Source organism: Struthio camelus, chromosome 7, assembly GCF_040807025.1.
Source record: "Struthio camelus isolate bStrCam1 chromosome 7, bStrCam1.hap1, whole genome shotgun sequence".
In the NCBI taxonomy this organism is placed as follows: Eukaryota; Metazoa; Chordata; class Aves; order Struthioniformes; family Struthionidae; genus Struthio; species Struthio camelus.
Window position 1 is genome coordinate 15,897,698 of NC_090948.1, and position 27,883 is coordinate 15,925,580.

General features: G+C 68.9%; 3 protein-coding genes across 5 annotated transcripts; 2 read left to right on the forward strand and 1 right to left on the reverse strand.

Moving 5' to 3' along the window:
* The first annotated feature begins 1,062 nt into the window (after positions 1–1,062).
* Positions 1,063–11,705, forward strand: LZTS2 (leucine zipper tumor suppressor 2). Of its 2 annotated transcripts, XM_068949817.1 has the most exons (6): positions 1,063–1,118; positions 3,497–3,565; positions 8,242–8,727; positions 9,274–9,843; positions 10,319–10,588; positions 10,756–11,705. In XM_068949817.1, exons 3-6 carry the CDS (start codon positions 8,281–8,283, stop codon positions 11,413–11,415), a joined length of 1,947 nt encoding a protein of 648 aa, XP_068805918.1. In that variant the 5' UTR covers positions 1,063–1,118; positions 3,497–3,565; positions 8,242–8,280; the 3' UTR covers positions 11,416–11,705. The 2 variants fall into 2 exon arrangements, with proteins under 2 accessions (XP_068805918.1, XP_068805920.1); XM_068949819.1 differs by lacking the exons at positions 1,063–1,118; positions 3,497–3,565 and adding an exon at positions 5,218–5,278.
* A 641-nt stretch (positions 11,706–12,346) lies between these two features.
* PDZD7 (PDZ domain containing 7) lies at positions 12,347–19,890 on the reverse strand. Of its 2 annotated transcripts, XM_068949815.1 has the most exons (15): positions 19,526–19,890; positions 19,057–19,197; positions 18,354–18,528; positions 17,793–17,969; positions 17,484–17,631; positions 17,208–17,268; positions 16,462–16,887; positions 15,896–16,099; positions 15,176–15,333; positions 14,893–14,984; positions 14,658–14,749; positions 14,502–14,573; positions 13,621–14,115; positions 13,151–13,251; positions 12,347–12,881 (listed from the first exon to the last, which is right to left on the reverse strand). In XM_068949815.1, exons 1-15 carry the CDS (start codon positions 19,716–19,718, stop codon positions 12,732–12,734), a joined length of 2,685 nt encoding a protein of 894 aa, XP_068805916.1. In that variant the 5' UTR covers positions 19,719–19,890; the 3' UTR covers positions 12,347–12,731. The 2 variants fall into 2 exon arrangements, with proteins under 2 accessions (XP_068805916.1, XP_068805917.1); XM_068949816.1 differs by lacking the exon at positions 19,526–19,890 and having other exon boundaries at positions 18,354–18,523; positions 19,057–19,141.
* A 1,546-nt stretch (positions 19,891–21,436) lies between these two features.
* On the forward strand, positions 21,437–27,247 carry SFXN3 (sideroflexin 3). The gene is made up of 11 exons (XM_068949820.1): positions 21,437–21,571; positions 22,446–22,612; positions 23,078–23,248; positions 23,397–23,495; positions 23,811–23,886; positions 24,338–24,423; positions 24,873–25,000; positions 25,095–25,144; positions 25,244–25,293; positions 25,404–25,451; positions 25,560–27,247. Exons 2-11 carry the CDS (start codon positions 22,449–22,451, stop codon positions 25,654–25,656), a joined length of 969 nt encoding a protein of 322 aa, XP_068805921.1. The 5' UTR covers positions 21,437–21,571; positions 22,446–22,448; the 3' UTR covers positions 25,657–27,247.
* The last annotated feature ends 636 nt before the right edge of the window (positions 27,248–27,883 follow it).

A 27,883-nucleotide genomic window follows, 5' to 3' on the forward strand; every position in this document is an offset into this window, starting at 1 on the left:
GGTGGGAATAGCTGCAAAATCCCACCCACGGTGGGGGGCAAAACAGAGACACGGGGCAGAGCCCGGCCACCGTTCCCCTGGACAAGGTGCTGGGGGCACCCCAAACACCTCTGGGGGACGACTCCTTCAGGGCGGCTTTGGGGGGTTTCCGGGGGTTTCGGAGGGGCTCGCCCAGGCTCTGGGGAGCCTCTGGGGAGCCTGGCTGGCCGAACGCGGGGTCGGCCCCGGGGGGGGAGCTGCCGGCGTGAGTCCCCTCTCGGGGCTGGGGCCGGGCTGAGCGGGGCGCCCCAGCCGTGGGGCACCAACAGAGGGCCACAGCCCCCGGCACTGCTCCCCACCCCACTGACCCCCACCCCGCAGCCCCCATGCAGGGCCCCCCACTGCATGGCACCCCAGCCCCGTAGGCCCCATACAGCACCCCCGCCCCACCGTGTGGCACCCCCCCCCCCCATAGCCCTCATATAGCACCCCTGCCCCATAGCCCCATGCAGAGCCCCCCAATGCACAGCACCCCCGCCCCATAACCCCCACACAGCACCCCCATCCCCATGGCCCCATGCATGACCCCTCACTGCACAGCACCCCCGCCCCATAGCCCCATGCAGGGCCCCCCAATGCACCCCCGTCCCATAACCCCCACACAGCACCCCCGCCCCATAGCCCCATGCAGGGCCCCCCAATGCACCCCCGCCCCATAGCCCCATGCAGAGCCCCCCAATGCACCCCCGCCCCATAACCCCCACACAGCACCCCCGCCCCATAGCCCCATGCAGAGCCCCCCAATGCACCCCCGCCCCATAACCCTGTGCAGGGCCCCCCACTGCACGGCCCGCCCCCAGCCCCATACAGCACCCCCGCCCCGCCGCGCGGCACCCCGAGCCCCACGGCCCCCCCCCCCCCGGCCCCCGCCGCGCAGGGCGCTCCCCGGCCCGGCCCGGCGCTGCTGCCGGCGGCGTCGCTGCCCCGCGCCCCGTCCGTAGGGCGCCCCCCTGCCGGGCTCCCGCGCCGAGCCGGGCCGGGCCGGGCCGGGCCGGGCCAGGGGGGCCGGGGGCGGCGGGCGGGGCCTGGCGCGGGCCGGGCCGGGCCGGCGCGGAGCGGAGCGGCGGCGCGGGGCGAGCGTGAGTGCGGGCTGGGCCGGGCCGGGGGGCGCCGCGGAGCGGGGCGGGGGCCGGGGGGGCTCTGGGGGGCCCCGCGGGGGGCGGCGGGGGTGGCAGAGGCCTAGGGGTCCTGGGGGGGTACTTTGGGGCTGTTGTGGGGCAGTTGGGGGGAGCTATGGGGCAGCAGGGGCCCAGGTGCTCTGTGGGGCACTTGGGGGGGGCTGTGGGGCAGCCGGGGCCTAGGGGTCCTGGGGGGGCCTCTTGGGGGTGTTATGGGGCACTTTAGGGGCCCTGTAGGGCAGCAGAGGCCCAGGAACTCTGAGGGACACTTTGGGGGTCCTGTGGGGCGCTTTGGGGGGGCTGTGGGGCAGCAAGGGCTTAGGGGTCCTGGGGGGGCCTCTTGGGGGTGTTATGGGACAGCAGAGACCCCAGTGCTCTATGGGGCACTTTGGGGCTGTTGTGGGGCACTTTAGGGGCCCTGTGGGGCAGCAGAGGCCCAGGTGCTCTATGGGGCACTTTGGGGGTTTTGTGGGGCACCTTGGGGGGGGCATGGGGCAGCAGAGGCCTGGAGGTCCTGTGGGAGCACTTTGGGGAGGTGTTGCGGGATGGCAGAGGCCTAGATGCTCTATGGGGCTCTTTGGGGCTGTTGTGGGGACACTTTGCAGGTCCTGTGGGGCAACTGGGGGGAACTATGGGGTGGCAGAGGCCCAGGAGCTCTGTGGGGCACTCTGGGGGTGTTATAGAGCAGCAGAGACCCCAGTGCTCTATGGGGCACTTTGGGGGGGTGTCATGTGGGGCTCACTGGGGGGTGCGGGGCACTGAGGGGCAGGCAGGCAGCAGTGTGGGGCAGCTGTGAGTTGCTGTGGGTCGAGGGGACGGAGCTGTGGGGCAGGCGCGGGGGGGGGGGTGTGGGGTCGGTTGGGGGGCACTGCGAGGGGCGTGTGGGGTCTGAGCCCCCTCAGAAAGGTGCGGGGGCCCCGAAATCTCTGGTGGCCCGAGGTGGGAATCCCGCGGCAAGGCCGGGAGCGCGGCGGGGATGAGCTTCCCCGTGCCTGGCGTTTGGGAGCCGGAGGATCCTGCTTCCTTGTGCTCCCACCTGAGTTCGCCGGCAGTGACGCCGGCCCAGTTACTAACTGGTTTTACTGGGGAGCTCAGAGCTGCCTGCCGGCCCGCTCGGCGCCGCCGGGGCGTTTCGCAGGCCGCGCTCGCCGCCGGCAGGCCTGGCGAGTCCCCAGCTGAAAGTTTCCGTCCTCCAGAGGCCCCGGCCTGCCGGACCCTCCCTGGAGGCGGATCGGAGCTTGCGGGAGGGTGAAGAAGGATCCCTTCTCCGCAGCCGCAGCTCCCGGGATTCACGGCGGGGGATGCGCGGTGGGGTGGCACCCCCAGGGCTCCCTGTCCCAGGCTGGGAGCTGATCTGCAGCCGGAGAGAAAAGGAGCCGTCGGGCTCTAGTGGTGGCCTTGTCCCCTTGGGGGCTGGCAGGGTGCTGGGATCCAGCTGCAGGACAGGGCAGGGGGTTATGTTTAGCAAGGAGGGGTCCGGCAAAGAGTGGGAGGTGAGGCGGTGTGAGGTGCCCACGGGCTGGCTCCCCATCGCCGTCCCCTTGCCGTGTCCCCTACTGAGTGCAGGGAAAGGAGCCGGAGGGGCTGGTGAGGCAGCGCAGGGGCTGTGCAGGAGTTTCCCAAGCGGGATGTCGCCCACAGATCACCATGTTTGATAATCCCATTCTTGGGGGGTGGGGGGGTGCCAGGACCAGCATACTAGACCCTGGCATCTTTGGCCATCCGCTGTGCCGCGCTGGCGCTGCCCGTCCCAGACCTGCCGGCCGGAGAGCTTTGGCAGGGCTGGAAATGGTGCTGGGGGGCCTGGCAGCTCCTGAGCAGCAAGGAGCCCCGGCTGCAGGGCAGGGCCGGGGTCAGCCCTTCGCCTGGCTCTGCTGGCGGGGACGCTGGGCCCGGGATGACCGAGCCCAGCTGGAGGCCCTGGGCACAGCGGCCTACGCACGCCCCGCTGTTAGCCCACGGCTGAGCGCGCAGGGCTGTGCCAGTCAGCTGGCATGGCAAGCTGGTTTCTGTCCTCTGCCATCCAGGAGAAGGCGGGCAGGTGCTGATGCATGGCCCCAGTGCCCTCCCTGCTTTCCCAGCCCTGTGGCGGGGGTACGGTACCACCGGTTTGGGTGGAGATGCTGGGTAGGGTGCAGATGGGCAGGGCTCTGCCTGGCACCTCTGCAGGGCTTGGTAGCAAGCATGTCAATTTGGGGGAGTGGGTGCAGGACTGGTCCTTGGAAGCTGCAGGGGGTGCAGTGAGCCCCCCCATCTCCCTTCGGGCCCTGATGTGGGGTGATTTGGGAGTGGGTGCTTTTTGCACCCTGACCCCCTCCTCTTTCTTTTTCCTGCTGCAGGGGGTGACTGAGCTGTGTTCGCGGAGCAGGGACCTGAGCGGGCCAGACGAATGGGCAGCGACTGGCGAGGTGAGCGGAAGGCCGTCACCCGCACCCCCGTGGCGGCAGCGCTGGGGCATCGGGCTGGGTACAGTGGAAAGTCGCCGTGCCCGGGGAAGGCACGTGCCCGTGGTGGTGGAGGGGAGGGGAGGGTGCTGGCAGCCCGGCCCCTCCTGCTCTGCCCTCCCCGCCTGCTTGCCCCCTCGGGCGCTGGCAGGCGGATTGATTTCAGGTGACAGCTCAGCAGGCGAGACCATGCGGGCAGCAACCCCCCTTCCTCGTGCCCTGTGCCAGCTGCAGCCATGTGCGAGATGCGATGAGGCAGCGGGGGACGGATCCGGCCCGTCGGCTGGCTCATGTCACGCGGGCGTATGGTGTGGGCCGGGGAGGGGGGGCACGCACCGAACGCGTGCGCCCAGGGCATGGGCCGCAGGGCAGCAACAGGGGCACTCGCAGAGCCCCCAGACTGGAGAGGGGCAGGCAGCGTGCTGTGGGATTGGGAAAGAGCTTGGCAACTGCTTTATGCCCTGCTCGCTCGCGCGCTCTCACGCAGCCGTGCCAGGCGCTGTACGTGCCCAGGGACTGCGGGGCAGGCGCCAGGTGCCCAGTGAGTGCGGGCTCGAGGCCTCGGGCTGCCTGCGAGCTCTGCGTCTCAAGGCCCTGCCGTTTCGGCCCTGCAGTTGTGCTGTCGAGCTGGCTTCCTCCGGCGGGCTCGCTGCCCCCTCCGGTGCCTCACAGGGTGGGGAAATCGCAGAGCGAGGAGGCCTCTTCTATCTAGGAGCGGCAAGGGGTGAATGGGGGATCCCCCCACCCCACGCCACACGGGGAGGAGAGGGGCTGCCACGGCTAGGCGCAGACCCAGCGCAAAGGCCTCCCTGCTTTCCTAATCGTGGGGCCAGGGACCCCTGTAGCATATAGGGGGCTGCAGTGGGGCAGCACTGCCTGCTGTGCCCTACACGGGTCAGGGTAGAGACCCCCTGCCTGGCCCCCCACGTAGTGCGGGGGCTTGACGTAGCAGATGGGCAGGAGGAGGCGGGCAGCTCTCGGGGCCTTTGCAAAGGCAGCGTTTGACCCCTGTGCCCCTCTGCAGATGGCTGAGAAGGGGGGTTGCTGGGGGGGACCCTCTGTGGGGAAGGGGGCAGGGGGCTGTCCCAGCTCGGGGTCTCCACCTGGCAGCAAGGTGCAGGGTGTCTCACGGCTGACCATCTGGTCCTCGGTGCGGAGAAGGGGGTGCAAGGAGCCCCGTCCAGGCCCTGATCCTGGCCCAGTCCTCCTGTGGGGCAAGACCTGGCCCAGCTGAGACGGTCCCTGCCCCCATGGGAGTTTCTGGCCTTGATGCCCCAAGTGTGGGGCAGGGGATATGGGGCATCCTTTGCTCATGTGAGTGCGCTTAAGGTGGGGGGGGTCCTGCCTGCTCCGGGCCGGGGAACCGCGGTGGCCCGGCTCCTGGTCCGTCAGCTGGCGGGTGGTCCCGCTTGGGGGGCCGCTGCGGACAGCGGGTCAGGGCCAGCTGGGCTTGACCCGCAGCGCCGATGGGGCTGTCGCCCCATAGGGAACCGGCCCCGGTGGGGCCGAGCTGGCCGGTCGCGGAGACTGGTGCTGGGGGCGGCCCGGCCGGGGGCGGGGCCGGGGCGGGGCCGGGGGCGGGGCCGGGGGCGGCTCGGCGGGGCCGGGGCGGTGCGACCCCGGCGGGCGGAGCGGCGCGGCGCGGAGCGGAGCGCATCATGGGGCGCCCCGGCCCAGGTGGGTCGCGACTCGGCCCGGCCCGGCCCGGCCCGGCCCGGCCCGGTCCCCTCCCCTCCCCGCAGCCCCCTCCCGGCCCGGCCACAAGTGGCCCGGCTCGTTGCGAGGGCACGGGCCGCCCCACTGCCCGCCCGGCCGGGGGTGGTGGGCTGGGGGGCATCGAGGTATCCGGGGAGCGTGGGGGTCGTGGTAGGGCACTGGGTGCTGTGGGGCAGGGGTAGTGGGTGCTGCGGGGCAGGGGATGTGCAGTATAGGGGTGTGGGGTAGTGGGTGCTGCGGGGCAGGGGATGTGCAGTATAGGGGTGTGGGGCAGTGGGTGCTGCGGGGCAGGGGATGTGCAGTATAGGGGTGTGGGGCAGTGGGTGCTGCGGGGCAGGGGATGTGCAGTATGGGGGTGTGGGGCAGTGGGTGCTGCGGGGCAGGGGATGTGCAGTATAGGGGTGTGGGGCAGTGGGTGCTGCGGGGCAGGGGATGTGCAGTATAGGGGTGTGGGGCAGTGGGTGCTGCGGGGCAGGGGATGTGCAGTATAGGGGTGTGGGGCAGTGGGTGCTGTGGGGCAGGGGATGTGCAGTATGGGGGTGTGGGGCAGTGGGTGCTGCGGGGCAGGGGATGTGCAGTATGGGGGTGTGGGGCAGTGGGTGCTGCGGGGCAGGGGATGTGCAGTATAGGGGTGTGGGGCAGTGGGTGCTGCGGGGCAGGGGATGTGCAGTATAGGGGTGTGGGGCAGTGGGTGCTGCGGGGCAGGGGATGTGCAGTATGGGGGTGTGGGGCAGTGGGTGCTGCGGGGCAGGGGATGTGCAGTATGGGGGTGTGGGGCAGTGGGTGCTGCGGGGCAGGGGATGTGCAGTATGGGGGTGTGGGGCAGTGGGTGCTGCGGGGTAGGGGGTATGGGGTATACATTTATGGGGTAGTGAGTGCTGTGGGGCAGGGGATGTGGCGTATAGGCATGTGGGGTACTGGGTGCTGTGGGGCAGGGAGTGGGGAGTACTGGGTGTTGTGGGACAGGCCAGAGGGATATGAGGGTGCTGTGGGGCAGGGAACTGGGGCATGCCAGGGTGGATGATGCTGTGGGGCAGTATAGGGGGCACTAGGTGCTGTGGGGCAGGGTATGGGGGCGGAGGGGTGTGGAAGGCATGGGGCAGGCCATGGGAGTATGGTGGGGGCATGGAGGAGGGATGTGGGGTTGGTGGGGCAGGGCAAGTGACTGTGCCTGGTGTGTGGGGCCGCCCCCCGCTATTGGTGGGGGCTGCGTGGGCGGGCGCTGTGGGGCGGGCAGGCAGGCTGCCCGGGAGCCGGCTCTCTGGGCGCCTCCTGGGATTTGCCTGCAGCCCTGGCACGTTTCCCATCACGGGGTCACGGCAGGGCACAGCGAGGGGCAGGACCGCATCGCCACTGCCCCACGGTGCCACCCGGGGCCCCGCAGCCATTCTGGGTACCCATGTGCTGCTCTGTTGGGGGGCACAGCCCGGTCCTAGGGGGTTCGGGTAGGGTCTCCCATGGCAGGAGGGATGGGCCTTTTGGGGGTGCCATGTGGGAGCGGGTGCTTGGGTGCTCCCTCCTCTGCCTCATGCAGAGAGGGCACAGGGTGTGTGTGTGGGGCTGGGAGCGTGGACCCCAAGGCCAACGGGACTGGAGTGCTGAACTCACAAGTGCTATGAGTTTGTTGGATCTCTGACCAGTGCCCCTCACCTGCTGGCCAGCGGGCCACGCGCCTGGTTAGGCTGGCGCTGCCACCGAAGGGTGAGAGGCCCTGGGAAGGGGTGGGGAGCAGCATGGGGCTGGTTTTGGGGAGGGCACCGGGGACAGGCTGCTAGAGGACGAGCCCATTGCTGGCAGCAGCCTGGAGAAGGTGTTTTGGGGGGGGGGGTGACAGGGGAACTGAGGTGCAGAGCATGCTGGGGTATCACCTCTACACAGGGGAAATGGGGCTGGGGGCTCTGCAGTGTCCCTGTTAGCCCCATGCCGCCCCTCCTCTCCCTGGGAGGGACAGGCCTGGCTTAATGGGGGCTGTGGGGTGGAGGTGGGGGACCCCTGGGCTGTGCAATGAAAAGGAAGCTCCACTGAGGGCACATTGTGGGGGAGCCCGTCCTTTTAGGGGGCCCGGCTCCCTGCCGGCTCGACCTGGTGCCAGGGGGTCTGAGGGGAGCAGGGGCTGGCCTGTTCTCTGGGTCCTGCGGGGCTTTGTCCCGTTGTAGGAGCAGGGCCGTGGGGCACAGGCCTGGTTTGGAGGGACCCTCTCCTGCCCCGTGGCTGAACTGGGGGGTCTGGGGACCCCTCCGCAGCTGGGACCCGCCATCCTCTCCCTTCTACCTCCCCACCTCCTGCCCTGGGGTGCTGAGCCCAGCCCCGGGAAGCATCGCTGGCGTGGGAGGCCCCAGCATGTCCTGTGCTGCTGCCCCCCCCCCCCCAGCTAATCCCTGTTTTATTCTGGTTCGCTTGACGTCTCCTTCTGCCTGACGCTTCCCTTTCAGGCCGTCCCGCGCCCGCCTTTCATGCCGCGCTGATGAGATTAGAGACGGCAGCCGGGCGGCCGGGGCGGGCTGGGGATGTCCCCGCGCCCACCTGTGGCAGGGTCTTCGTCCTGTCTGCCCTTGGGGGAACCTTTATCGGGGCTGGGGGCTCCTGGCCCCAGGATCTCTGCGGGAGGCTCCCAGCTGCCCACCTCTCTCCTTGTCCAGGGGGTGTGTGGGGGTCCCCAGTCAGAGGGGACTGTCTGGCACAGAGCCCTGTTGCAGGGGTGTCCCCCACGCCGTGTGTGGGCACCCTCGGCAGCTGGCCGGGCACCGACTGCCCCCCGACCTCCCTGCCTGTCCGTGCCCAGCTCTGCAGCTGGCGTGGGCACCGCCGCGGGGCCCGAGTGGGTGGCTGAGGGGTGCCCTGCGCTCTGAACAGGGTGCTGGCAGCCGGCCGGGCACGGACAGCAGTGCCTCGTGGTCTCAAGGTCTCGTGTCTCTTCCCCGCAGGTTGCCTGCGCGCCCCTGCCCGCCCGGGGCCCCCCCGCCATGGCCATCGTGCAGACGCTGCCCGTGTCCATCGAAGCTGCTTCTGAGGGGGCCGCGCAGCTCCGCGCTGGCACCTGCTCACCCCCTGCCGCCCGGGGCGCCATGGGCAGCGTCGGCAGCCTCATCTCGGGCCGGCCCTGCCACGACCGCTACTGCAAGCCCTCCGAGGGGGGGCCCCCTGGCCCCTTCCGCAAGCAGGACGGGCTGCTCCAAGTGACCCCCCAGGACCCCCTGCTCCATGCCCTGCCCCCCAAGAAGCTCTGCTCGGCCGTGCCCGGCGTCGCCCACGCTTATGCCAACGAAGGCTTTCATGGCGACTGGCTGGAAGCTGCCTCTCCCGTCAGCCCCTGCAGCGACTCGGATGAGGCCCGGGATGACCGAGCCCAGAGTGGCAACATCCGTGGGCCTCCTCCCAAGCTCGTCCCCGTCTCCGGCAAGCTGGAGGAGGTAAGGTGGGGTGGCGGTGGGGTGGGCAAACTTGGGGATCTCTGTCTTGCACCCTATGCCATGCTGGGCCTGTCAGCCTGCGGGAGACATGCCTGGTGCACGGCCATACTTGAGGCAGGGAAAGGAGGGTGGGGTAGGGGCTACATGGCCACATTTTTCCTTGTTGCTATCTTTGGGGGAGATGGTGGTCTCTGTGCTCTTAACATCCCCTTCCTTGTGCCAGGGATGCACTGAGAGAGCTGTTGGGGACCCCACCATGGAGGGGGGCTGGAGCAGAGAGCAACTGGCAGGGCATTGGGGTTGTCTTCTCTTGAGGTGTGAAGATGTCCGGATTGGGGATGTCCCCAAGTTATTGTGTGGGCGGACAGGATTGGGGGGGATTACTCAGCCCTTCCTCAGTTTCCCCAGTGTACTGGCAAAGGGAGGTGCTTTGACAACATCCTTAGCCTCGCAGCTAGGGAAACTGAGGCATGGGGCAGCTCTGGGCACTAGGCCGGAGGGTGGCACCTCTCCTGAGCCTCATGCTCTCACCTCTCTCTTTTGCAGAATGTGGAGAAGACCCTGATCCGCCCCATGGCCTTCAAGCCGGTGGTGCCCAAAATAAGGACTGCTTCGGGGCCTGCCAACCTGGGCACGCGCCCGGGGGCCCCGGTGCTCTCGGAGAGCCAGGTGAGCCTCACCCACTTGCTGGGGGCCACCGGGACTGACAAACCTGGCTCGTTGAGCTGCCGCACCAGCAGCCACTCGGGCACCCTCTCGGACTCGGGGCGCAACTCCCTGTCCAGCCTACCCACCTACAGCACGGGCTGCAGCCAACACATGGAGGCGGGCGCCCTCCCGGCCACCCCGCACGGCCACCCCGACGCGCAGGGCGGCTACCGGCCGCTGGCCGGCCCCTCCAACTCGGACAGCGGGCGCTCGTCCTCCAGCAAGAGCACGGGCTCGCTGAGCGGCCGAGGCCGGCCCTCCTCGGACAGCGGGTCGTGCGGGCGCTCGCCCCTGCCCGGTGACGAGGTGCTGCTGGTGCGTGAGCTGGAGGATAAGTTGCGGGAGAGGGAGGCCGAGCTGCAGCAGCTGCGTGACAGCCTGGATGAGAACGAGGTGGCCATCTGCCAGGTAGGCTGGGTCACCTCCCTCGGCCTTGCCTGGCCTGCGGGGACCCTTGTATGGACGGTGGGGACCCTTGTTTGTATCAAGGCTGCCTTGTATGGACCTGTGGGATGGTATGGGCCTGGAAATTGGGGTTCTCTCCACTGGCAGTGGGGCTGGAGGAGCCCTACACAGCTCCTTTGGGGACCCTCATGCAGACTGGGGGGGTCCCTTGTATGGGCCTGGGCATGGGGGTTCTCCCCACTGCTGGTGGGGTGGGGAAGCCCTCTACAGCCCTATGAGGGCCTCTGGGGATGCCAGCTGAGGGGGGGGAGGGCTGACGTGCTGGGGAGAGGGGTATGCGGGGGCAGGACACGTGCTGCACTGCATGCAGGGACTGTGGTCCCCCTTCCTGGGATGGCTGCTTGGAGAGCTCCTGCGCCGAGGCAGGCTGCGGGCGCGGGGTGCCGTGCCGCGTGCCCAGTGTCTGCGCCGTGCCCAGGTGTACGAGGAGAAGCAGCGGCGCTGCGAGCAGGAGCTGGAGGGGCTCCGGCAGCGCTGCGCCGCCCAGGTGCGCCAGGCAGCCCAGCAGGCCCAGCGCGGGCAGCAGGTCCTGCAGCTCCAGGTCCTGCAGCTTCAGCAGGAAAAGAAGCAGCTGCAGGAGGACTTCGCCCAGCTGCTGCAGGAGCGGGAGCTGCTGGAGCGGCGCTGCGCCTCCTTCCAGCGGGAGCACACCGAGCTGGGACCCCGGCTCGAGGAGACCAAGTGGGAGGTGAGCTGCTCTAGGGCCCCTCGTCCGCCTCGGTACTGGCAGGCTCGGCTGGGGGATGGTTTGGAGGGCGTTTGGGGTGTCTTTATCCTGGTGGGGGTGGGGATGTGGCCCCAGGTGGAGGCAGGGAGCGGGGCACGGCCAGCGCCTGACCCCTCGCTCCTCTCCAGGTATGCCAGAAGTCGGGGGAGATCTCCCTGCTGAAGCAGCAGCTGAAGGAGTCGCAGGCGGAGCTGGCGCAGCGGGGCACGGAGCTGCTGGTGCTGCGGGCCCAGCTGCGGGAGGCGCGTGCCGAGCTGCAGGCGGGTGAGCAGCAGGCCCAGGGGCTGCAGGAGGCCGCCCGGCTCAAGGCGCTGGAGCTGGAGGTGTGCGCCAACGAACTGCAACGGCGCAAGAGCGAGGCCGACCTCTTCCGTGCCAAGGCGGGCCGGCTCGAGCAGGAAGTGGTGGGGCTGCGGGAAGCGGCCCGCGGACGCTGCCCCGAGCCGGGTGAGGGATGCCCCGAGCCGGCTGAGGATGCCCGGGGCGCTGCAGGGCTGCGCCGGCAGCTGGAGCGGCTGCGGGCCGAGGTGGCGCTGGAGCGGAGGCGCGGGCAGGAGCAGCGGGACGCCTTTGAGCGGGAGCGGAGCACGTGGCAGGGCGAGAAGGAGCGGGTCATCCGGTACCAGAAGCAGCTGCAGTACAACTACATCCAGATGTACCGCCGCAACCGGCGGCTCGAGCAGCGGCTCCAGCACCTCCGGCTCCAGGGCGAGGACCCCCTGCCTGAGCCTTGCCCTCCTCCTGGCCCCGACCCACCCTTTGAGGAGATCACGGCCACTGAGATCTGAGATGCTGCCTGCCCTGGCCCCATGTGGATGGCAAGGTGGGGGGGACTCCAGCCCGTTGGATTTTGGGAGCCATGGGGCTGGGATCGGGGATCCCTGTTTCCCTGCTATGCAGAGACTGTCAGCGCTGGGAGGGTGGTGGGGGGGAACCTCAGGTGCTGCCCCTCCCCAGCATCAGGGTGTTGGGGTGAGGCAGTGTTGGCACCCCCTGTGGAAAGGGGATGGCTGTGAGATGTCAGGCCGGGGGGGTGCTGGGTGCCTGGTCTTGGGGCTGCCTGGAGCTGGTTCCTGCTGATCCTCTTAGCGCCCGGAGGATTAGCAGTGCTGGCTTCAGCCAGGGTCACCTTGCATAGCGGGAGGGCTGGGTTGTCCCCCATCTCTTTCCTCCTGGCCCTGGCACCCAGCCACTTCCAGAGGGGACAGCATGCTCTGTCCGTGCCTGTGCCAGCCTTCCCCCCTCCCCCCCCCCCCCAACTCCACCCCCAGTGTGTTTGTCAGGGGATTTGTTTCTGTGCCATTTTAAATAACTCTATTTTTATAGGACCTACCAAAACATATCACCTGCCCCCAGCTCACGCCCTGCCTGTGTGGCCCTGTCACCCCTGCCAGGGGGCACATTGCCCTCAGTGCCTTTCCCATGCCCTCAACCCCCTGGCATCCCTTCCCTCCCCCCCCCCGAAAAGCCTGGCCCATGCCCCTGTGATGCCCAGCCTGCTCGGCCAAGGGGTGAGGGGCACGGTGCCCGGGGGAGCCAGCACTGCTCCCCAGCTGGGGTCACCCTTGGAGCCACCCTGGGGACCTCTACGTTCCTGGGGGACCTGGGGGGGGGCAGAGGTAGGCTGGGGGAGGTGAGGGGCTGAGCTGGGTGGCAGGCTCTGCCCCCAGCTGTGCCCAGCGTCAAACCAAAGGAAAAACCTGGCCGTGCTCAGCTCTGGCTTGGTCACCCCTGGCTCCAGGGGGGGAGTTTTTTTATACTTTATTTCAGTTGTGTCTCGTTTCCAGAGCCTGGCTCGCCCTTGTACCACTCGGCAATGCCAATTAAAAACGAGCTCCTGGCTGTGTTTTTTTCAGGGCAGTGTCACATCTGTGTCCCCGGAGTGGGGTGGGGGGGGCACCTGCCCCCATCCTGTGTCTCTAACCTGCCTCTGGGTGCTCCTCTGTGGGTCGTGCTGTGGGCTGCTCTGCCGTGCCCAGGCCCATGGGGTGCTCCAGCGCTTGCGCCCCTTTCCCTGCTGCACTGAGAGCAGTCACTGCTCGGTGCAGGAATGAGCGGGCTCCTCTGGGGCGTGGGAAAGCTTCCGGGGGGGGTGTGTGCAGCATCACTCTGGGGGGGCCACGGGCACCCGCACCACCAGCTCCATGGGCTCCTTGGCTTTGTTGCGGTAGGCCTGGCGGATGACGTCCACGGCCCGCTGATGCGTGACGTTCTCCAGGCTCTCCCCGTCCACCGACACCAGCTCGTGCCCAGCCTGGCCCCAGGGGAGAATACAGCAGGGTGTGAGACGGCCACTTTTAGGATGCTATGGGGCTGCCAGCACAGAGCAGCAGTGGGAGGTGGGGGAGAAGGGTAGGCCCGGATACCTGGGCCCTGCTGGAATCATCCCTCCCCAAAACACCCTCCCTGCTGCCCCACGTGCCTGTGCGATACAGGGAGAAAGGGGCGAGCACAAGGGGCCAAGTCTGCCCCCACACCGGGGGTGAGCTGCCCAGGTTCCCCTGAGGGGCAGGTGCCCCGTACCTTGAGGATGCCGCTGAGGAAGGCAGCTCCTCCGGGGAAGATCTTCTCGATCTTCACCATGGGCTGTGCCCGTGACTCGATGCCGCCGGAGATGCTGATCCCTGCAAGAGAGCCGCAATGCCCCAGCCCCCGGCAGGCTCGGACCCCACACCCCTGGCACAGCCCCTCACCCCAACCCCCTGGGCAGCAGCACCTGTGCCTGAGCCCGTTTTTTGGTAGGACCTACACAACTGAGGGGGTGAGGCCATAGGGCAACTCCTCTCCCTCCTCTAGTCTCTTGGAGGAGCAAGAGCAAACTAGCAATGCCCAGCCTTTGCCAATGTCCACGTCCCCCCCAGCGCATACCCCTTGCCAGCGGCCTCCCCACCATGCCAAGGGTGGCTGTGCCAGCATGAAGGGCACAGGCATTGGGGGGGGGGTCCCCGAGCCCTGTCCCCATCCCCCTTACTGGGAGCTGCCCCCTCACGCACCCAGCGAGTGCTTCAGCTTGGAGAGGGTGACGGTGAGCAGCCGGTACTCCTCTTCGCCAGCGTCCCTGGGGCCGTTGGCGGCGGGCTCGGCCCCCGCCTCACCTCCCGGCCCCCCGAAGAGCTGCACGAGGGGCGGCCGTGCCCGCCGGGGCTTCCCCGGCACGGAGTGGCGGGCGTCCTTGCCCGCCTCGGCCCCTCCGTCGGGCGCCGGGGGCTCCTTGCGCCAGGTGGGCCGGGGGCTGCGCGAGTGCCCGCGCTCCTTGCTCGGGGGCTCTGTCAGCAGCCAGTTGGGGGGCCCTGGGCCCACGGTGGGCAGGGGGCTGCTGGCGCAGGCGTAGGCATCCACTGGCACGTCGGGGAGCGGGGTGTAGGTGCGGGGGTGAGAGCGCCGGGGGCTGGGGGAGGCCCGCGGCCGGGCTGAACCTGCCTGCAGCCCGCCGGCATCCTCCGGCTCCAGGGCTCCCGCCGGCTTCAGCAGGAATCCGCCCCGATAGTCTGCAACGAGAGGGGCTCAGCCCGGCTCGGGCCCCCCACCTCGTCTAGGACCCCACGTCTCCCTCCTGCCAGGACCCCCCCAGCACCCCAGGTCGCCCTTAGGACTCCAGCTCCCTCTTCCCCTAGGACCCTAGGCAGCCCCTGGCACCCAGAACCACCCCCGGCACCCAGTGAGCCCCTGCTCCCTTTGCACCCCCTGCCCCCGGCACCCCAGCTCTGCCCTCCTCGGAGCACAGCTCCCTCCAGCCGCAAATTGACCTCCCACCCCTCCACCGGGAGCCTTCCCACCCTTTCCTGGTGCCCGCCATGGTGGCACAGCCCTTGGGCAGGGCAGATGCCATTTGCCGTGGGGTGGCCGTGGGGCAGGCTGGGGAGGTGGCACTGACCAGGCACTGGTGTGATGAGGTGTCTCTTGGGGGGGACGTCGTGATGGGCCGGGCGGAGGGCAGGCGATCGCACTGAGGGCAGGGAGAGCAGCGGGTCAGCCCGTGGGTGGCTGGCTGGGTGTCCCCCCACCAAGCCCCATGCCACCCTGGCTCTACCTGAGCGGCTCTTCAGGGCATCGTAAGCTTCCAGCTCCAGGGGCATCACCATGCTGTCGAAACGGCCCAGGTCCGTGGCGGCCACCACGCTCCTGCGAGGGCAAAGGGGGCCAGCTTGCAGCTGCCCCCGGAGTGGAGCACGGCCAGGGCCAAGCAGAGCATGCACAGCCTTGCTCCTTCCCGCCGGCCAGGCTAGGTGGCCCCGGACCCAAGGGTCCCCCCGGTTCCCACCCACCTCACATCACGCAGCAGCAGCACCTTCTCGGGCCGGTCCAGAATGGCTAGCAGCGGCCTCACCAAATCTTCCACGCTGCCCTCGTGCAGGTACTGCGGGACAGGGTGGGTGTCTGCAGGACCGTCCCCCCACCCTGTGCCTCAGTTTACCTCCTAACAGGGCTGGAGAGCTAGAGAGCGACACCGGCCCGAGGGGGTTAATGTGGGCACGTCTACATGTTTCTGGTGCTGCCTGGGGATGAGCCGGCATCGCCCCTGCCTTGCCCGAGCCCGCCGTGCCGTACCCGGGTGCAGTGGCGAAGCACGGCCGTCACCTCGTCGGGGCTGAGGAGCCGGGCAGCGGTGTCCTGGATGAGCGGGAGCCGGCCATTGGGGTCGCTGCCGTTGGGCTGCAGGGTGGCGATGCCAGCGGGGCCCAGGATGCTGGCACGGCGGCTCTTCTCTGCGGGGGGGAGAGCGGGGGGGTGGCCAGCAGGGCGCGGAGCTCCCTGCACACCCCTTGCCCACCTCCACGCAGTGCGGGGTGGCACAAACCCCCACGGCACCCGATACCCTGCTGATGCCCGCGGGCTCAAACCATGCTAAGGTCAAACACGCACACACAGAGCTCTGGGGACAGCAGAGAGCGGGGGGCACCCCGGCATCCCCGGGGTTGCCCGCCTGCCACAGGCACCGGCGTGCAAGGACACACGCATGCAGCCCCCCCGCGGGCACACAGGCACCCTGTTACCCCGCTTCAGGCTCCGGCTGACAAACTTCTGCACAGCGCCTACTGCGAGGGAGACGGAGACGGGTGAGCGCCGGCGGGGAGGCCACGGGCATCGCAAGCCGTGGGGCCAAACCTGCCCCATGCACCCCATCCCACTCGGGGACCCCCTGCCCATGCTGCCCCCGTGCCAGGGGCTGGAAGGGTGGGCAGTGCCCTATGATAGGGCCACGGTGACCATGGCGGGGGACCTGTCCCAAATCGACATCCTGCTCCACCCCGTCCCCCAGCCTGGTACCTCTGTCTCCGTCGGGGCACCCCGGAGACTTGGCGCGGGCCCGGCGGTCGGGCACGGGGGGCTCCTGGCTGGGGGGGGCCCAGCTCTGGCTGGTGGCACGGCCGCCCTTGAAGAAGAGGTTGACGAGGGTCTTGGAGCGGTGCAGGCCGGGGGGGGCCCCCCGTACCCCCAGCCCCTCCGGCTTCTCCTTCTTCCGCTTCTCCTCTGGGCAGAGAAGGAGGTGTTGGGGTCAGGGGGCACAGCAGGGTACCCACCACCCACCCCAAACGGCATGCAGGGAAAGGGCTGGCACCTGGGGGCACCACCGCGGCTGTGGGGCAGGAGTGGGTGGCAGCGGCTGGGGGGGAGCCCCAGCGCCTGGGCCAAGGGGTGCTCTGGCTGGAGTCAACGGGGAGTGCAGGGATACGGGGTCTCTGTGGGGCAGGGGCTAGAGGGTGCTGGGGGGGCCCCAGGACCCATTTGGGAGCTAAGGGATGCCCAGGGCTGGGGGTGCAAGGCCTGAGGGGCAGCAAGGCCGGGGGGGTGGGTCGCAGGTGTGGGGCAGGGGGCCGGGCGCCGGTGCCTACCGGCGACGGTGAGATCGCTCTGGGAGCGCGTGATGGGCTGCCGGGGCCGGCTCAGCGCCAGCAGCAGCGCCGTCTTGGGCGAGTGGGCGAAGGGCCGGCGCGGGAGGGGGCCGGGGGGCTCCCGGGCGCCCTGGCCCCGGATGGCCGTGTCCCGCAGCAGCTCGGGAGGCCGCACCGTGCGCCGCGTCTCCGGCAGCCCCTCGGCGGCCGGCTCCGTCTGCATGGCCCGCTCGGCCCGCTCCCGGCCCCAGCCCCGCCGCGGCCCGTCCTCCGTGGAGATGGCCACGTCCACGGTGCGGGCCGGGGGCCCCGGGGCCGCCGTGCCCAGCCCGTTCACTGTCCCCGGCGCCGGCCCCGACGAGTACGAGGAGATGGAGGAGCTGGTCTCCGAGGCCTGCGACAGCTGCTGCAGTTGCCCGTTGGTCACTGCAAAGGCACAACGGGGACGAGGGGGTGACACCCTGCCTGGCCCTGGGAGCCCCTCCAAGAATGTGGACCTGTGGGGTCTCATAGGGCATGGGGACATGCAGGAGACCATAGGTCCGTGGGATGGGGAGCTTCACGTCCCCTCCAAGGACAGGGGACACGTGGGACCCCGTGGGCCAGGGCACTTGGACCCTCTCCCTGGATGCCATTGGTGTGGGGGTCCCGGTGCCCTCTGGACACCCTGGGACGGGCTCCCAGCCCCTCGGCACGCGCCAGCCCCCAGCCTGGGGGGGCCGGTGCCCGCGCGGCGCTACCCTTACAGTGACTGAGCCAGCAGTACTCGGCCACCATTTCCTTGTAGGCAGGGAACCGGCCGGTCTCCTAGGCACAGAGGGAGAAGATGCGGGGGTCAGCGTGCGCCGGCTGCCCCGGGCGAACCCGATCCGGGTGCCAGCCATGAATAATGCATCTCCCCTCCCACCAGCCTGAAACCCAACCAGCCCCGCAGCAGCGCCAACCCCGCCACGGGCACCAGCCCGAGCTGGGGCAGCACCAGGCGTGGGGGCACGTGGACCCTCTCTGTCACTTGCGGGTACCTTGATGGTTAGCATGATGTGAGTCTGCCCCTTCAGCACCTCCACTGCCTTGCTATGGCTTATGTCTTCGAACTTGACTCCGTTGGCTGCAAGGACTTGGTCTCCTACCCGAATGCCGTTCTGCTCTGCCAGCCCCCCAGGGTCCACCCTAGGGCAGCACGGGGGCAGGATGGGACCGAGTCCTCGCTGGACCTCTGCTCCTGCCCCACAGCTCCACCTGGGGAGCTCTGTGCCCCCAACACTCAAGGCAGGGGGTCGGTCCCCATCTCTGCACTTGGGGAGCCTGGCAGGCACGCGGGGTGACCGTACCTGGAGACGTAGATGCCGAGGCCGAACTCCCTGCCGCCGCGGATGTTGAAGCCCAGGCAGTAGTCGTCGGAGGTGGTGTAGAGGTGGACGATGCGCCGCAGGCCGTCCTCGGAGCCACTCTCCGACGGCGTTGAGCCGCTCTTCTCCACCACCAGGCGCCTGTTCACCACGTCCACCCTGCGGCACAGCCACGGCGTTGGGGAGAGCTGGGGAGGCTGTGGGGTCTGGCTCTCGTCCTCCAGTGGGACGGGGACATCGGGACCGTCCAGCAGAGGACAGCAATGGGGAAGGGAGGCTTTGGGGTTGGGGCCAGCCCTCCATGCAGGCTCGCACCCACCCTGCCTGCTCCAGTCCTTCCTACCCCACAGCCCCCTGTGCGTCACCCTGGGCTCTCCCTAGCTTAGGTGGGGACCCTCTGCACCCCCCACCCTGCGTCTGCCCACTTCTGGGATCCACCCTGCCACTCAGCCCTGATGCTCAGCTCCCCCAGAGCATCCTCACTGCGCCCACCTCCATGGGGCTGGGCTTTGGGGGTTGCAGCACGGGGGAAGCTCTGCTCACCAGGCTGTCTTCTCCTTGGAGAACTTGATGCCCGGCACGCGGCCCATCCGCCGGACCACCATGCGGAGGCGGTTGTTGCCGGTGAGGACCTTGACGGCGCTGCTCATGGTGATGTTCTCCAGGCTCACGCTGTTCACCTCCGTGATCTTGTCACCCACGCACAGCCCAGCCTGCTCTGCGAGGGGCACGTGGCTCAACAGGGTGCCTGACCCACGCAGGCACGGCGCTGGCCCAGGGGCACGCAAAGCCTGGTGTGGTGGTGATGCCAGGGACATCTGGGATGCCCCAGGTCACAGAGTGCCCGGGCTTGGGGAGTGCGCCTATGGGGATGGAGAAGCAGGTCCCCATCAACCACACCGAGGCCGTAGCAGGGAAGGGAGACTCGTCACCTCAATGTGGCCTGAGAATGGCCTGGCTAGAGCTCAGGGCCATCAGCCCGGGGCTGCCTGCACCTGTACCCCAGCCCTTTTCCATAGGCAGCCTGAAACCGCCACAGCTGGAGAAGGTAGAGGACCAAACGGTGGGTGCAGACAGTGCCATAAGGGTGGCGCTTGGGTGCTGGGCTTGGGGACCTGCAGGGATAGGACCTGGTCCCTCCCACAGGCAGCAGGAAGGTGTGCCACATGGTCCCTGGGAGCTCCCCATGGGGCTCTTGGTAGTACATGTCTGTCCCCACTGGTGTCCCTTGCCTGGTCCCGCTTACCGGCAGCGCTGCCCTCCTCCACTTTGCTCACGAAGATGCCGAGCCCGTGCTCGGAGCCACCGCGGACGCTGAAGCCCAGTTTGCCGTCCATGCTCTTCTCCACCGTGATGGCATTGATGACATTGCTCTCATTGCTGCTGGCTGTGGGGACAGGGGCCGGGATGCGTCACCTGGGCTGGTCCCAGGCAGGGGGTGAGCGAGGAGCAGGAAGCGCGGCCGATCATATGGGGAGAGAGGCATTTGGCCCTCCTCAGCTCCAAATAGGGAAACTGAGGCACAGCGTGGGGACACTGTGCTTCAAGTGCCTTGCAGCAGACTAAGGATCCAGGTGTCCCATGTAGGATTGGAGCCAGGGGCTCCGTTGCTGTCAGAAGAGGAGGATGAAGGTCTCCCCTGCTGGGCTGCCCCCTCCCCTGGCCCTGCAGGAGGCCCGAAGCGTGGAAGGGTGCCCCGCACGCACCCCACGCACCTTCGATGGGGGAGTTGATGAGGATGACGCGGCCCATGGGGGAGGCCGCGCGGCTGCCCCGGGCGGCCCCGTTGAGCAGGCGGCTCTGCTTGCTCAGGAGGCAGTGGGCGGCCAGGCTGGCCTCGCTGCTGGAGCTCCGCGACCGGCTGGCCGCCATCCTCTCCGACAACCCCGCGTCCGAGCCGTGGGCCATGGCGGCGCCGGGGACCCCGGTGTCCAGGCGTCCAGGTCGTCACGGGGCCGGGGGTGCCCGCCGGCCCGGGGGGGGCATGGCAGAGCCCAGCAGCACATACCCGGGCCGGGGCCCCGCTCCGGCTCCGCAGCCCCGTGCCGGGGCCGGCGGGTGCTCGGCGCTGGCGGCTCAGCTCCGGCGCGCCGCAGCGCGACCTGCGGGGGCGACAAGCGACGGGGGCTGCCTGAACCACCCCCACCCCGGCCCGGCCCGGCCCATCGCGCCCCGCGGGACAAACTGCCGCGGGGGTGTCCGAGCCACTGCGGGGGCCGCGGGCAAAGCTGGGGGGCAGCGTAAATCCGGAGGCGACGCTGAACCCCCTCCTACGCCGGAGGGCAGGATCAGCCCCCCCCCCCCCCCCCGGTGAGGATTTGCACCGCGGCGGCCTTGAGCCGCTGCGGATTCCCACGCGGGCCCGGGCGCCCCCAGGGCGGCGCGTCGCGTCGTGCCGTTCCCACGCGTGGGAAAAAGCGGCGCGGCGCGGCCCGAGCGCGCTCGGCGGGCGCGGCCGCGGCGGGCGGCAAGGGGCCGCGGCGGGCCGGGTCCCGGCAGCCCCCCCCGCCCCCGGCGGGGCCAGGGAGCCGCGTTCCCCCCGCGCCCTCCTCACCTGCGCCCACGGTGCCGCCCGCGGAGCCGCGGCGGCGGCGCGGGGGGGGGGATGGAGCGGAGGGAGGCACCGCCCCCCGTCCGCCCCCATTGGCCGGCTACGCGCGGGCGGCGCTGCCATAGGGCGCGGCAGCTGTCAATCAGGCCTGGCCGGGGCCGGCTTTGGAGCGGGGGGGGGGGTGGCACTACCTAGCAGCCCCCCCCCGGCCCCCTCCCAAAGCGCCGCCACGGGGGGTGGGGGGCAGGTCCCCAGCCCCGCAGAGGGGGCATGGGGCAAAGCCTGCCGTGTCCCCCCTAACATGGGGGCTGCCCCTCAGGCCCCCCCGCAGCCCCTCGAACAGGGGAAACTGAGGCACAGGGCTGGCGTGGGGTGTCCCAACCCCCCCCCCTTGGTGACTTGAGCCCCGGTGTCCCCCCACAAAGGGTGGCGCTGGCCCCAGGCCGTGGGCTCGCCGTGACCTCCCAAGCGGTGCCTTGCCAGCCGCCAGCGCGAACCCGACACCGCGGCGGTTTCAGGTGATGCGCACCTGGCCGGTGTTGGATACCCGCGGGGGGGCGGAGGGGGGGGGCCTGGCACCGGCCTGCGCTCGCAACCCACGCTGCTGCGGCACCCGCCTCTGCCTGCCTGCCGCCTGCCTCGCGCGGGCGCCGGCCGGGCCGCCAGCTTGCATACCCTTGGCGAGCGTCGCGCACGCAGCTGGGGAAACTGAGGCACGGGGCAGGTGGGGAGGGGGGCGGCGGACCATGGCTGCGCGCCAAGCTGCACCGGCGCCCGCTGCCCTGCTGCGTGGCCACCCACGCGCGCACCCACGCGCACGCCCGCGGCCAGGGCCCTGCTCGGCGCGCGGGCCCATGGGCGTGCGTGCCCTTGCGGGGTGCAGCTCTCCCCGCGCCCGCCCGCCGGTGCCTCGCGTGCCGCCGTGCCCCGCGGCACGTAGCCGGCCGCCGCTCCCCCCGCGCCCTCCCGCCCCGCGTGGCAGCCGGCGGTGGGCGCGGGCCCGGCTAAGCCCCCCGGCCGTCATCGGCGAGGCCGGGGCCGCCACGGCCTGCCGGCGCCGTGCCCGCCTGGGCCGGCCCGCTCGGGCTGGCCTCCGTGACGAGGCCCGGACGTCAGCGGGCCGGGCCAGGGAGGGGGCCGCGGGAGGCGGGCACGGCCGGCGCCATCCTTGCGTGCGCCCCGCGCCTCCGGGCAGGAGCCCCAGGAAGCCGTGAGTGCCGGCGGAGGGGGCGGCGTGGGGGCCGGGGGGCTGGTGGCGCCCCCTCGCCCGCGGCCCCGCTCCCGGCCCGGAGCTGGGCATGGCGTTTCGGTTGGCCGGGGCGGAGGGGGGGGGGGTGACTCACGCCACGGGAATGTCACGGGGCGATGGGTGGTGGCACCCCCTTTGGTCCAGCCGGGGTGTTTTGGGTGGGGGGACATGCTGGAGGCAGAAGTAGGGGGTGGCCCCGACCCCCCCCAGAGCAGGTTTGCACCCCAGCCTGTCCTGCCCCCGCCGGGGGGGCTCGGCACCTCCCTGCCTGCTCGGCCCCGTGGCGGGGGCACGGGGCACCCGGGGGCGCTCTGGCCCAGGTGGGCTGGCGGGAGGGGGCACGGCTGGGCAGATTTCCCCCCCCCCCAAGGGATGGGCTGCAGCACAGGAAATGCTGGCGAGGAAAGGGGGGCTGCAGAGGGGGCTGTGCCGTTTCGGCCCCCTGGCGCCACGTCCCTCCTTCTGGTGCCCTTCCTCCACCCTGCAGCCACTCCTGGGCTCCCCCTGCCCGGGACTTGACTTATGAACCCCCCCCCCCCAACCTCATCACCGGGGACCCAGGCGTCCGGGCTGGGCTGCTGGCATGGGGGGGGCAGAGGGGACTCTAGCCCCATGGGCTGCCGCAAGCCGGGTTTGCGGGGCTCCTAGCCGACATATCAGGGGGTGTTTAATGTTGGGGGGCAGCTCTGGGGTCCCCCTGAGCTGGGAGTTGCTGGGAGAGCTCAGGGGTCCCCACTCAGCGCTGATGCAAAGCAGGATCCCCCCAGCTCCCCCGGTGCGTGTGGGGGGGTGATGGGGTCTGCGTCCTATTTTACTCCCCCCGATGTGTCCCCAGACGATGCCACCGGCCCTGCCTGCCACCATCAACATCCGGGAGCCCCGCTGGGACCAGAGCACCTTCCAGGGCCGGGCCAAGCACTTCTTCATGGTGACGGACCCCCGAAACCTGCTGCTCTCCGGGGCCACGCTGGAGGAGGCCCGCCGCGTGGTGGAGGACTACAGGTGCGTGGGGTGTTGTTCCTTGGCTCCCGGGCAGGATGGGGCCGTGGGGCCAAGTGGCCTGCCCCAAGGGTGGGCAGCGGAAGGGAGGAGAGGAGAGGAGTGATGCTGGGCAGGAGGAATCCAGGCGTCCTGGCTTCCCAGGGCAGCAGCGGGGTGGTTTCGGGGAGCCGAGAGAGTGGTCATCTTGGGGCTGTCCCCTGCGTCCTTGCCGGTGGGGCTGGATCCGAGTGGTTTGTCCCTGCCATGATGGGCACCAGGACCTGCACCATGGACTGAGCACCAGCCCTTTGCCCTGCTGGCCAAAGCTGGCTTCTGGCTCGGGGCGAAGGGGCACCACCCCAAACCGCCCAGCGTGCCCCACGGTATTGTGGGCACCTCCGGGGCACTGAGCTGCCCTGCGTGGGGCAGGCAGCGGTGGGGAGGATGGCAGCAGGGGTCCGACTGGCTCTGCCCCTCACCTTGCAGGGCGGGCACGGTGCCCCCGGGGCTGACAGAGGACCAGCTCTGGCGGGCCAAGTACATCTACGACTCGGCTTTCCACCCTGACACGGGCGAGAAGATGATCCTGATCGGGCGCATGTCAGCCCAGGTGCCCATGAACATGACCATCACCGGGTGCATGCTGACCTTCTACAGGTATGGCAGTCCTCCCTGCCCACCCCGGCCCCCCTCGATGCCCCTGGGGTGCAGGAGGGGGAGTGTGCCCCATACGTGGCAGGGGATGACCCGTGCCATATGGTAGTGGCAGCCCCTGGTGACGCCAGTGCCCTGCTGTCCCCGGCAGGACCACGCCGGCTGTGCTCTTCTGGCAGTGGGTGAACCAGTCCTTCAACGCCATCGTCAACTACACCAACCGCAGCGGGGATGCACCCATCACCCCTAGGTAAGCATCCCTCTGCATTGCCCCCCATGACCCCCAACATGCTGGGGGTTTCATCAGGGCCCCCTTGTGCCTCACAAGGAGCTTCTGGAGTAGCGGGGGGCCAGGAGCTGTGGCAATGGGGACTGGGCACAGCCAGAGGCGAAGGGACATGAACAGGGCTGTCTGGTGGGTCAGTGGCAGAGCTGGGAGAGGAGCCCAGGCGTCCTGCCTCCCACAGCTTTGAAGGGCATGCTCTGCCCTCCCTCTGAGCGCTGGTGGGACGGTGGGGACCCGAGCTCACCCCGAGCTCACCGGTGTTACCTCCTGCCTTTGCAGCCAGCTGGGAACAGCCTACGTGAGCGCAACCACCGGGGCAGTTGTCACAGCGTTGGGGCTCAAATCTCTCACCAAGGTAAGGTGGTCATCACTGGCCATGGCTCATGGCCCGCCCCGTGGGGTGTCCCCACTGCCTAACCCCTCTGAGCTGAGCAGGGAAGTCACCCCATCGCTTGGAGCAGGGGAGAAAAGGGAGGAAAGGAGCCACCCATGGGGAGGGAGCCCTTCTCCCCAGCAATGTCTGCAGTGATGCTGTCTCCTCTGGCCCTGCCAGCCCGGCTCCAGCCCCGACTGGGTCTCCCCAGGCTGCTTTCACCCCTGGGTGGCTCCCTGGGGCTGGAAGGGGATGTGGGACACCCGATGGGGATCAGCCACCCTCTGGGCTGGGGGTTGAGGGGAGGGGGGGGATGGTTTTACCCCAACAGGGCTGGGACACGCCAGGGTCCAGCAGGACCTGGTGACAGGCCTGGGGACAGCCAGCTCTGCCCCCAAAGCCCCTGCATGACCTGTCGCCTTTCTTCCCCCAGCACTTGCCAGCCATCATCGGCCGCTACGTGCCTTTTGCAGCTGTGGCTGCCGCGAACTGCATCAACATCCCGCTGATGAGGCAGAGGTGAGTCCCCAGGCTGGGCAGGTGCATTCGGGGTGCTGCACTGGGGTACACCAGGCCCTGACGTGGGACGTAGGGTGAGCACTGCCCCAGGCTTTGCGGGGGGGCTCCTTCCTGAGCCGGCTGGGATCTCCCACCCTGGGGCCTGTGGATGCCTTGGTTTAGAGGGTGCAAATACCTGCTTGCATCCCAAGGGGTTATTGGTTAAAGGCAGCTATGAACTTGCCCTCCCCATCCCCGTCCAGCCCTGAGAACGCCACCAAAGTGTGAATTTGGTCTGCAGCTGAGACCTCCCACGCTTATCAGGCAGCGCGTGGGAGGGAATATGGGAAGAGACCAGCCTTCCTTGGCGAGGGGCCCCTGGGCTGGGCTGCGGTCCTGCCCCGTCCCTCGGTGCCTCCCGTCACAGCTGGCGCACCCTGGGGCCCCTCTCACCCCCGCGCTCCCTGCAGGGAGCTGAAGCTGGGGATCCCCATCACGGACGAGAACGGCAACCGCCTGGGCGAGTCCACGGCCGCAGCCCGGAAGGCCATTTTCCAAGTGGTGGTGTCCCGCATCGGCATGGCAGCCCCAGCCATGGGTGAGTGCTCTGAGCCGCGGCGTGCGGGAAGGGGTCCCACGGCTCACGGGGGCCCAGGAGTGCCGGGAGCTTATTGTCTTCTCCTCTGCCCCAGCCATCCCCCCGGTGATCATGAACGCCCTGGAGAAGAGAGCTTTCCTGAAGGTAAGGCCGGCTATGGGGGGCTGGCGTGCCGCGGGGGGGACACCCGCCTTCCCGCACCATCGGCCCCACTAACGCAAAGCCTCTCACCGTCCCTGGCAGCGCTACCCATTCCTCAACGCGCCCCTGCAGGTCGGCCTGGTGGGACTCTGGTAAGTGACCTCTGAGGTCCCGCTCCGGGGCCGGGAGCCGTTTCCGTTTCGCTCCGGCTCGCGGGGATGGCTCTCACATCTCCACCAGGCTCAGCACCTTTCCTTTGCAGCTTGGTGTTTGCAACCCCGCTGTGCTGCGCGCTCTTCCCCCAGAAAAGGTAAGGACGGGCGCCTCGGCCCGTGGCGCAGGGCACGGCGGGCAGGCGCGGGGCAGGCTGGCTCCGACGCTGCCCGCTCCGGGCCCTGAATCTGCCTCGCCTCGGCAGCTCGATGCACGTGAGCCGTCTGGAGCCCGAAGTCCAAGCTCGGGTCCGGGAGCAAGACCCACGCGTGGAGGTCATCTACTTCAACAAAGGGCTCTGAAGTGGGAGGCCGGCGTGCCACCCCGCTTCGCCCCGGAGCAGCCCTTCGGGGACGCCGCTGCTTTCCCTTGGCTGTCGTGTGTCCGTAGCTCCCAGGTGCTTGGCCCCGGTTCCCGGGGCGTAGGTAGTGACGCAGACCCCTGTGCCGTCGTGCCAGTCCTTCCCGAACAAACCCGGGCAGGTCCTCGGAGCGGGATGCTTGGTGGCCCCCTTCCTCTCCTGCCCGTCCCAGTGCCCGCCAGTCCTTCCCAGGAGCCGCCTGCGCTGGAGCCCTTTTGCCGCTCTCGTCCCAGCGGAGCAGACTGGCGTGGGGCTGCTGGAGCCTGGGGAAGTGGCTGATGGTGCTGATGCTGGGCGAGGAGGTGCTGGGCACGGTGGGCGCCACGGCCATGCCGAATTTCTGAGGTCAGGGCAGGAGAGCGGCATTGCGGCTGCAGGGAGCCGGAAAAGCAGGAGGCATCAGGGCTCAGGATCAGTGAATCGCAGTGGCCCAACATGTTCCTGCTCAGCGCTCGGCCTGTGGGCACTGGTGTGTCCCAGCCAGCACCCTCGGCAAGGTGAGAGCACCCCAAAAGCGGCTCCGTGGACATGCTCCCTTTTGCTGATGGATGGGGAGTTTGTGCCCTGCTCGGCTGCAATCGCTGTTCGCAGCACTGAGCGCTGAGCTCAGCCCCGTCCCTGCTCTCAGGCTCTGCCCTGCTCTTGGGACCTCACTTTCCCTCCCGGCTGTCACCCGAGCGTGTTTCTTGTGTGCTCAACTTGTGCGTGTGTGTGTGTGCATACGTGTAGCCGTGTCCTGGTGCTGCAGGGAGGTAAATCCCTCTGCTCTCGGCACGCAGCCCTGCCTCGTGGCTGGCTCCCTGCCTCCGTGGCAGCGGCGCGGCCAAGGATGGGGACCTCATCTCGTCACGAGCAGCTTAGTGAGAGGAAAACCATGCTCCCTAGCTTTAGGAGGCCGAGGACAATCACAGCACTCAAGGTTTGAACCCAGGTTGCAAGGGGAGAAGGAGCGAGGCGCCCCCTGAGCTGAGCCCAGCGCTCCCCCTGCCGCAGGGCCGGGCTCGCTGGGGTCCCCCGGGAGTTTGCCTGCTGCCACCTGGGGATGGGAGAGCAATTTCACGAGACAAAAACATCCTCCAAAAAAGTGAAAAAATAGCTGGGGTGAGTGATTTTTGGATGCTCACAGTGGCTTGCACCCGGCAGTCTCTCTCCTACGCCGGGTGTGCGCTCACAGCTCGCCCTGTGCTCTCCTCTCTGGGCTATTCCAGGGCAGCGATTTAATCTGGATTTCTGGTCCTTCTATGACCAGAGCAAATTGCACATTTTAATCTCTGCAAACAGCCCCTTTTTATTCTCTTTTTAACATCCTCTTTGTCCAAGGCTTGGCTCCCCGCGTGGGGTTACTCTACACCTTCTCGGAGTGCTTGCTTTCAGAGGGACCTTCTCACATGGCTTTAAGCACACCATGGTTTCCTCCAGTTATTTTTGATATACATATTACATACATGTATGTACGAAATAATAAAGGCAGGTTCCTTATACAAAACCAAAAGCAGAGAGAAGTGTGTCAATTCCCAATACATATATCACTTAAAGATGCCTGGTGATGGCTGATTTCCTTGGGGGCTGTCTGTCTGGCCCGGGCATGGGGCAGGGTTTCTGCCCCGGCACCCTGGCCCCGAAATGGGTGAGGATGGAAAGAGGATTGGGCCCGCAGGCTGGGTGCTCGGGCGCCATATGTGCCTGCACCCCAGCGCCAGGCTGTCCTGTTTTCAAGCCCGCTGCCTTTGCAGCTGCCCCCAAGGGTTCGGCAGGCATTTAAGCCCCTCCAGCTGTCAGCAGGGGTTTTTTTTAGCACAGCCAGCTTTGCACCTCGCCGCTGCACAGAGAGCTCTGCTAAGCTCGTGCTCTCGATGCTGCCCATTTGGGGAGGCGGGAGGCTTTTCCCCTGGTGCTGCCAAGCTCCTGCCCCCTCACGCGGTGAGCTCACAGGGCGCTCGGGTTAAATCCACATCCAGTGCAACCCTCCGGCCTGCCCCTGCTTCTCCAGCTGGGCTATTTTTATACCACTTTCCAGCTGTGCATGGCTATTGGCGAGCATGCCGCTGCCGTAGCGGGACCCTGGCCAGCCCGTGGGCACTGGTGGTGCCTGCCTCGGCTTTCTGCCAGGCCATGGCATTGGGAAAGTGCGACGGGTGTCCATGCATGGAGGGTGGGGTGGGAGCAGT

Excerpts from the sequence above, each read along its gene's own strand:
- LZTS2 (XM_068949817.1), top strand. The coding sequence starts at position 8,281 with ATGGCCATCGTGCAGACGCTGCCCGTGTCCATCGAAGCTGCTTCTGAG. Across the intron at positions 8,728-9,273 it reads TCTCCGGCAAGCTGGAGGAG|AATGTGGAGAAGACCCTGAT; the intron begins GTAAGGTGGGGT and ends TCTCTTTTGCAG. Across the intron at positions 9,844-10,318 it reads ACGAGGTGGCCATCTGCCAG|GTGTACGAGGAGAAGCAGCG; the intron begins GTAGGCTGGGTC and ends CGCCGTGCCCAG.
- PDZD7 (XM_068949815.1), bottom strand. The coding sequence starts at position 19,718 with ATGGCCCACGGCTCGGACGCGGGGTTGTCGGAGAGGATGGCGGCCAGC. Across the intron at positions 17,269-17,483 it reads ACATCATGCTAACCATCAAG|GAGACCGGCCGGTTCCCTGC; the intron begins GTACCCGCAAGT and ends CTCTGTGCCTAG. Across the intron at positions 12,882-13,150 it reads TCCTCAGCGGCATCCTCAAG|GCTGGGCACGAGCTGGTGTC; the intron begins GTACGGGGCACC and ends CCCTGGGGCCAG.
- SFXN3 (XM_068949820.1), top strand. The coding sequence starts at position 22,449 with ATGCCACCGGCCCTGCCTGCCACCATCAACATCCGGGAGCCCCGCTGG. Across the intron at positions 23,249-23,396 it reads TGCATGCTGACCTTCTACAG|GACCACGCCGGCTGTGCTCT; the intron begins GTATGGCAGTCC and ends TGTCCCCGGCAG. Across the intron at positions 25,001-25,094 it reads CATGGCAGCCCCAGCCATGG|CCATCCCCCCGGTGATCATG; the intron begins GTGAGTGCTCTG and ends CCTCTGCCCCAG.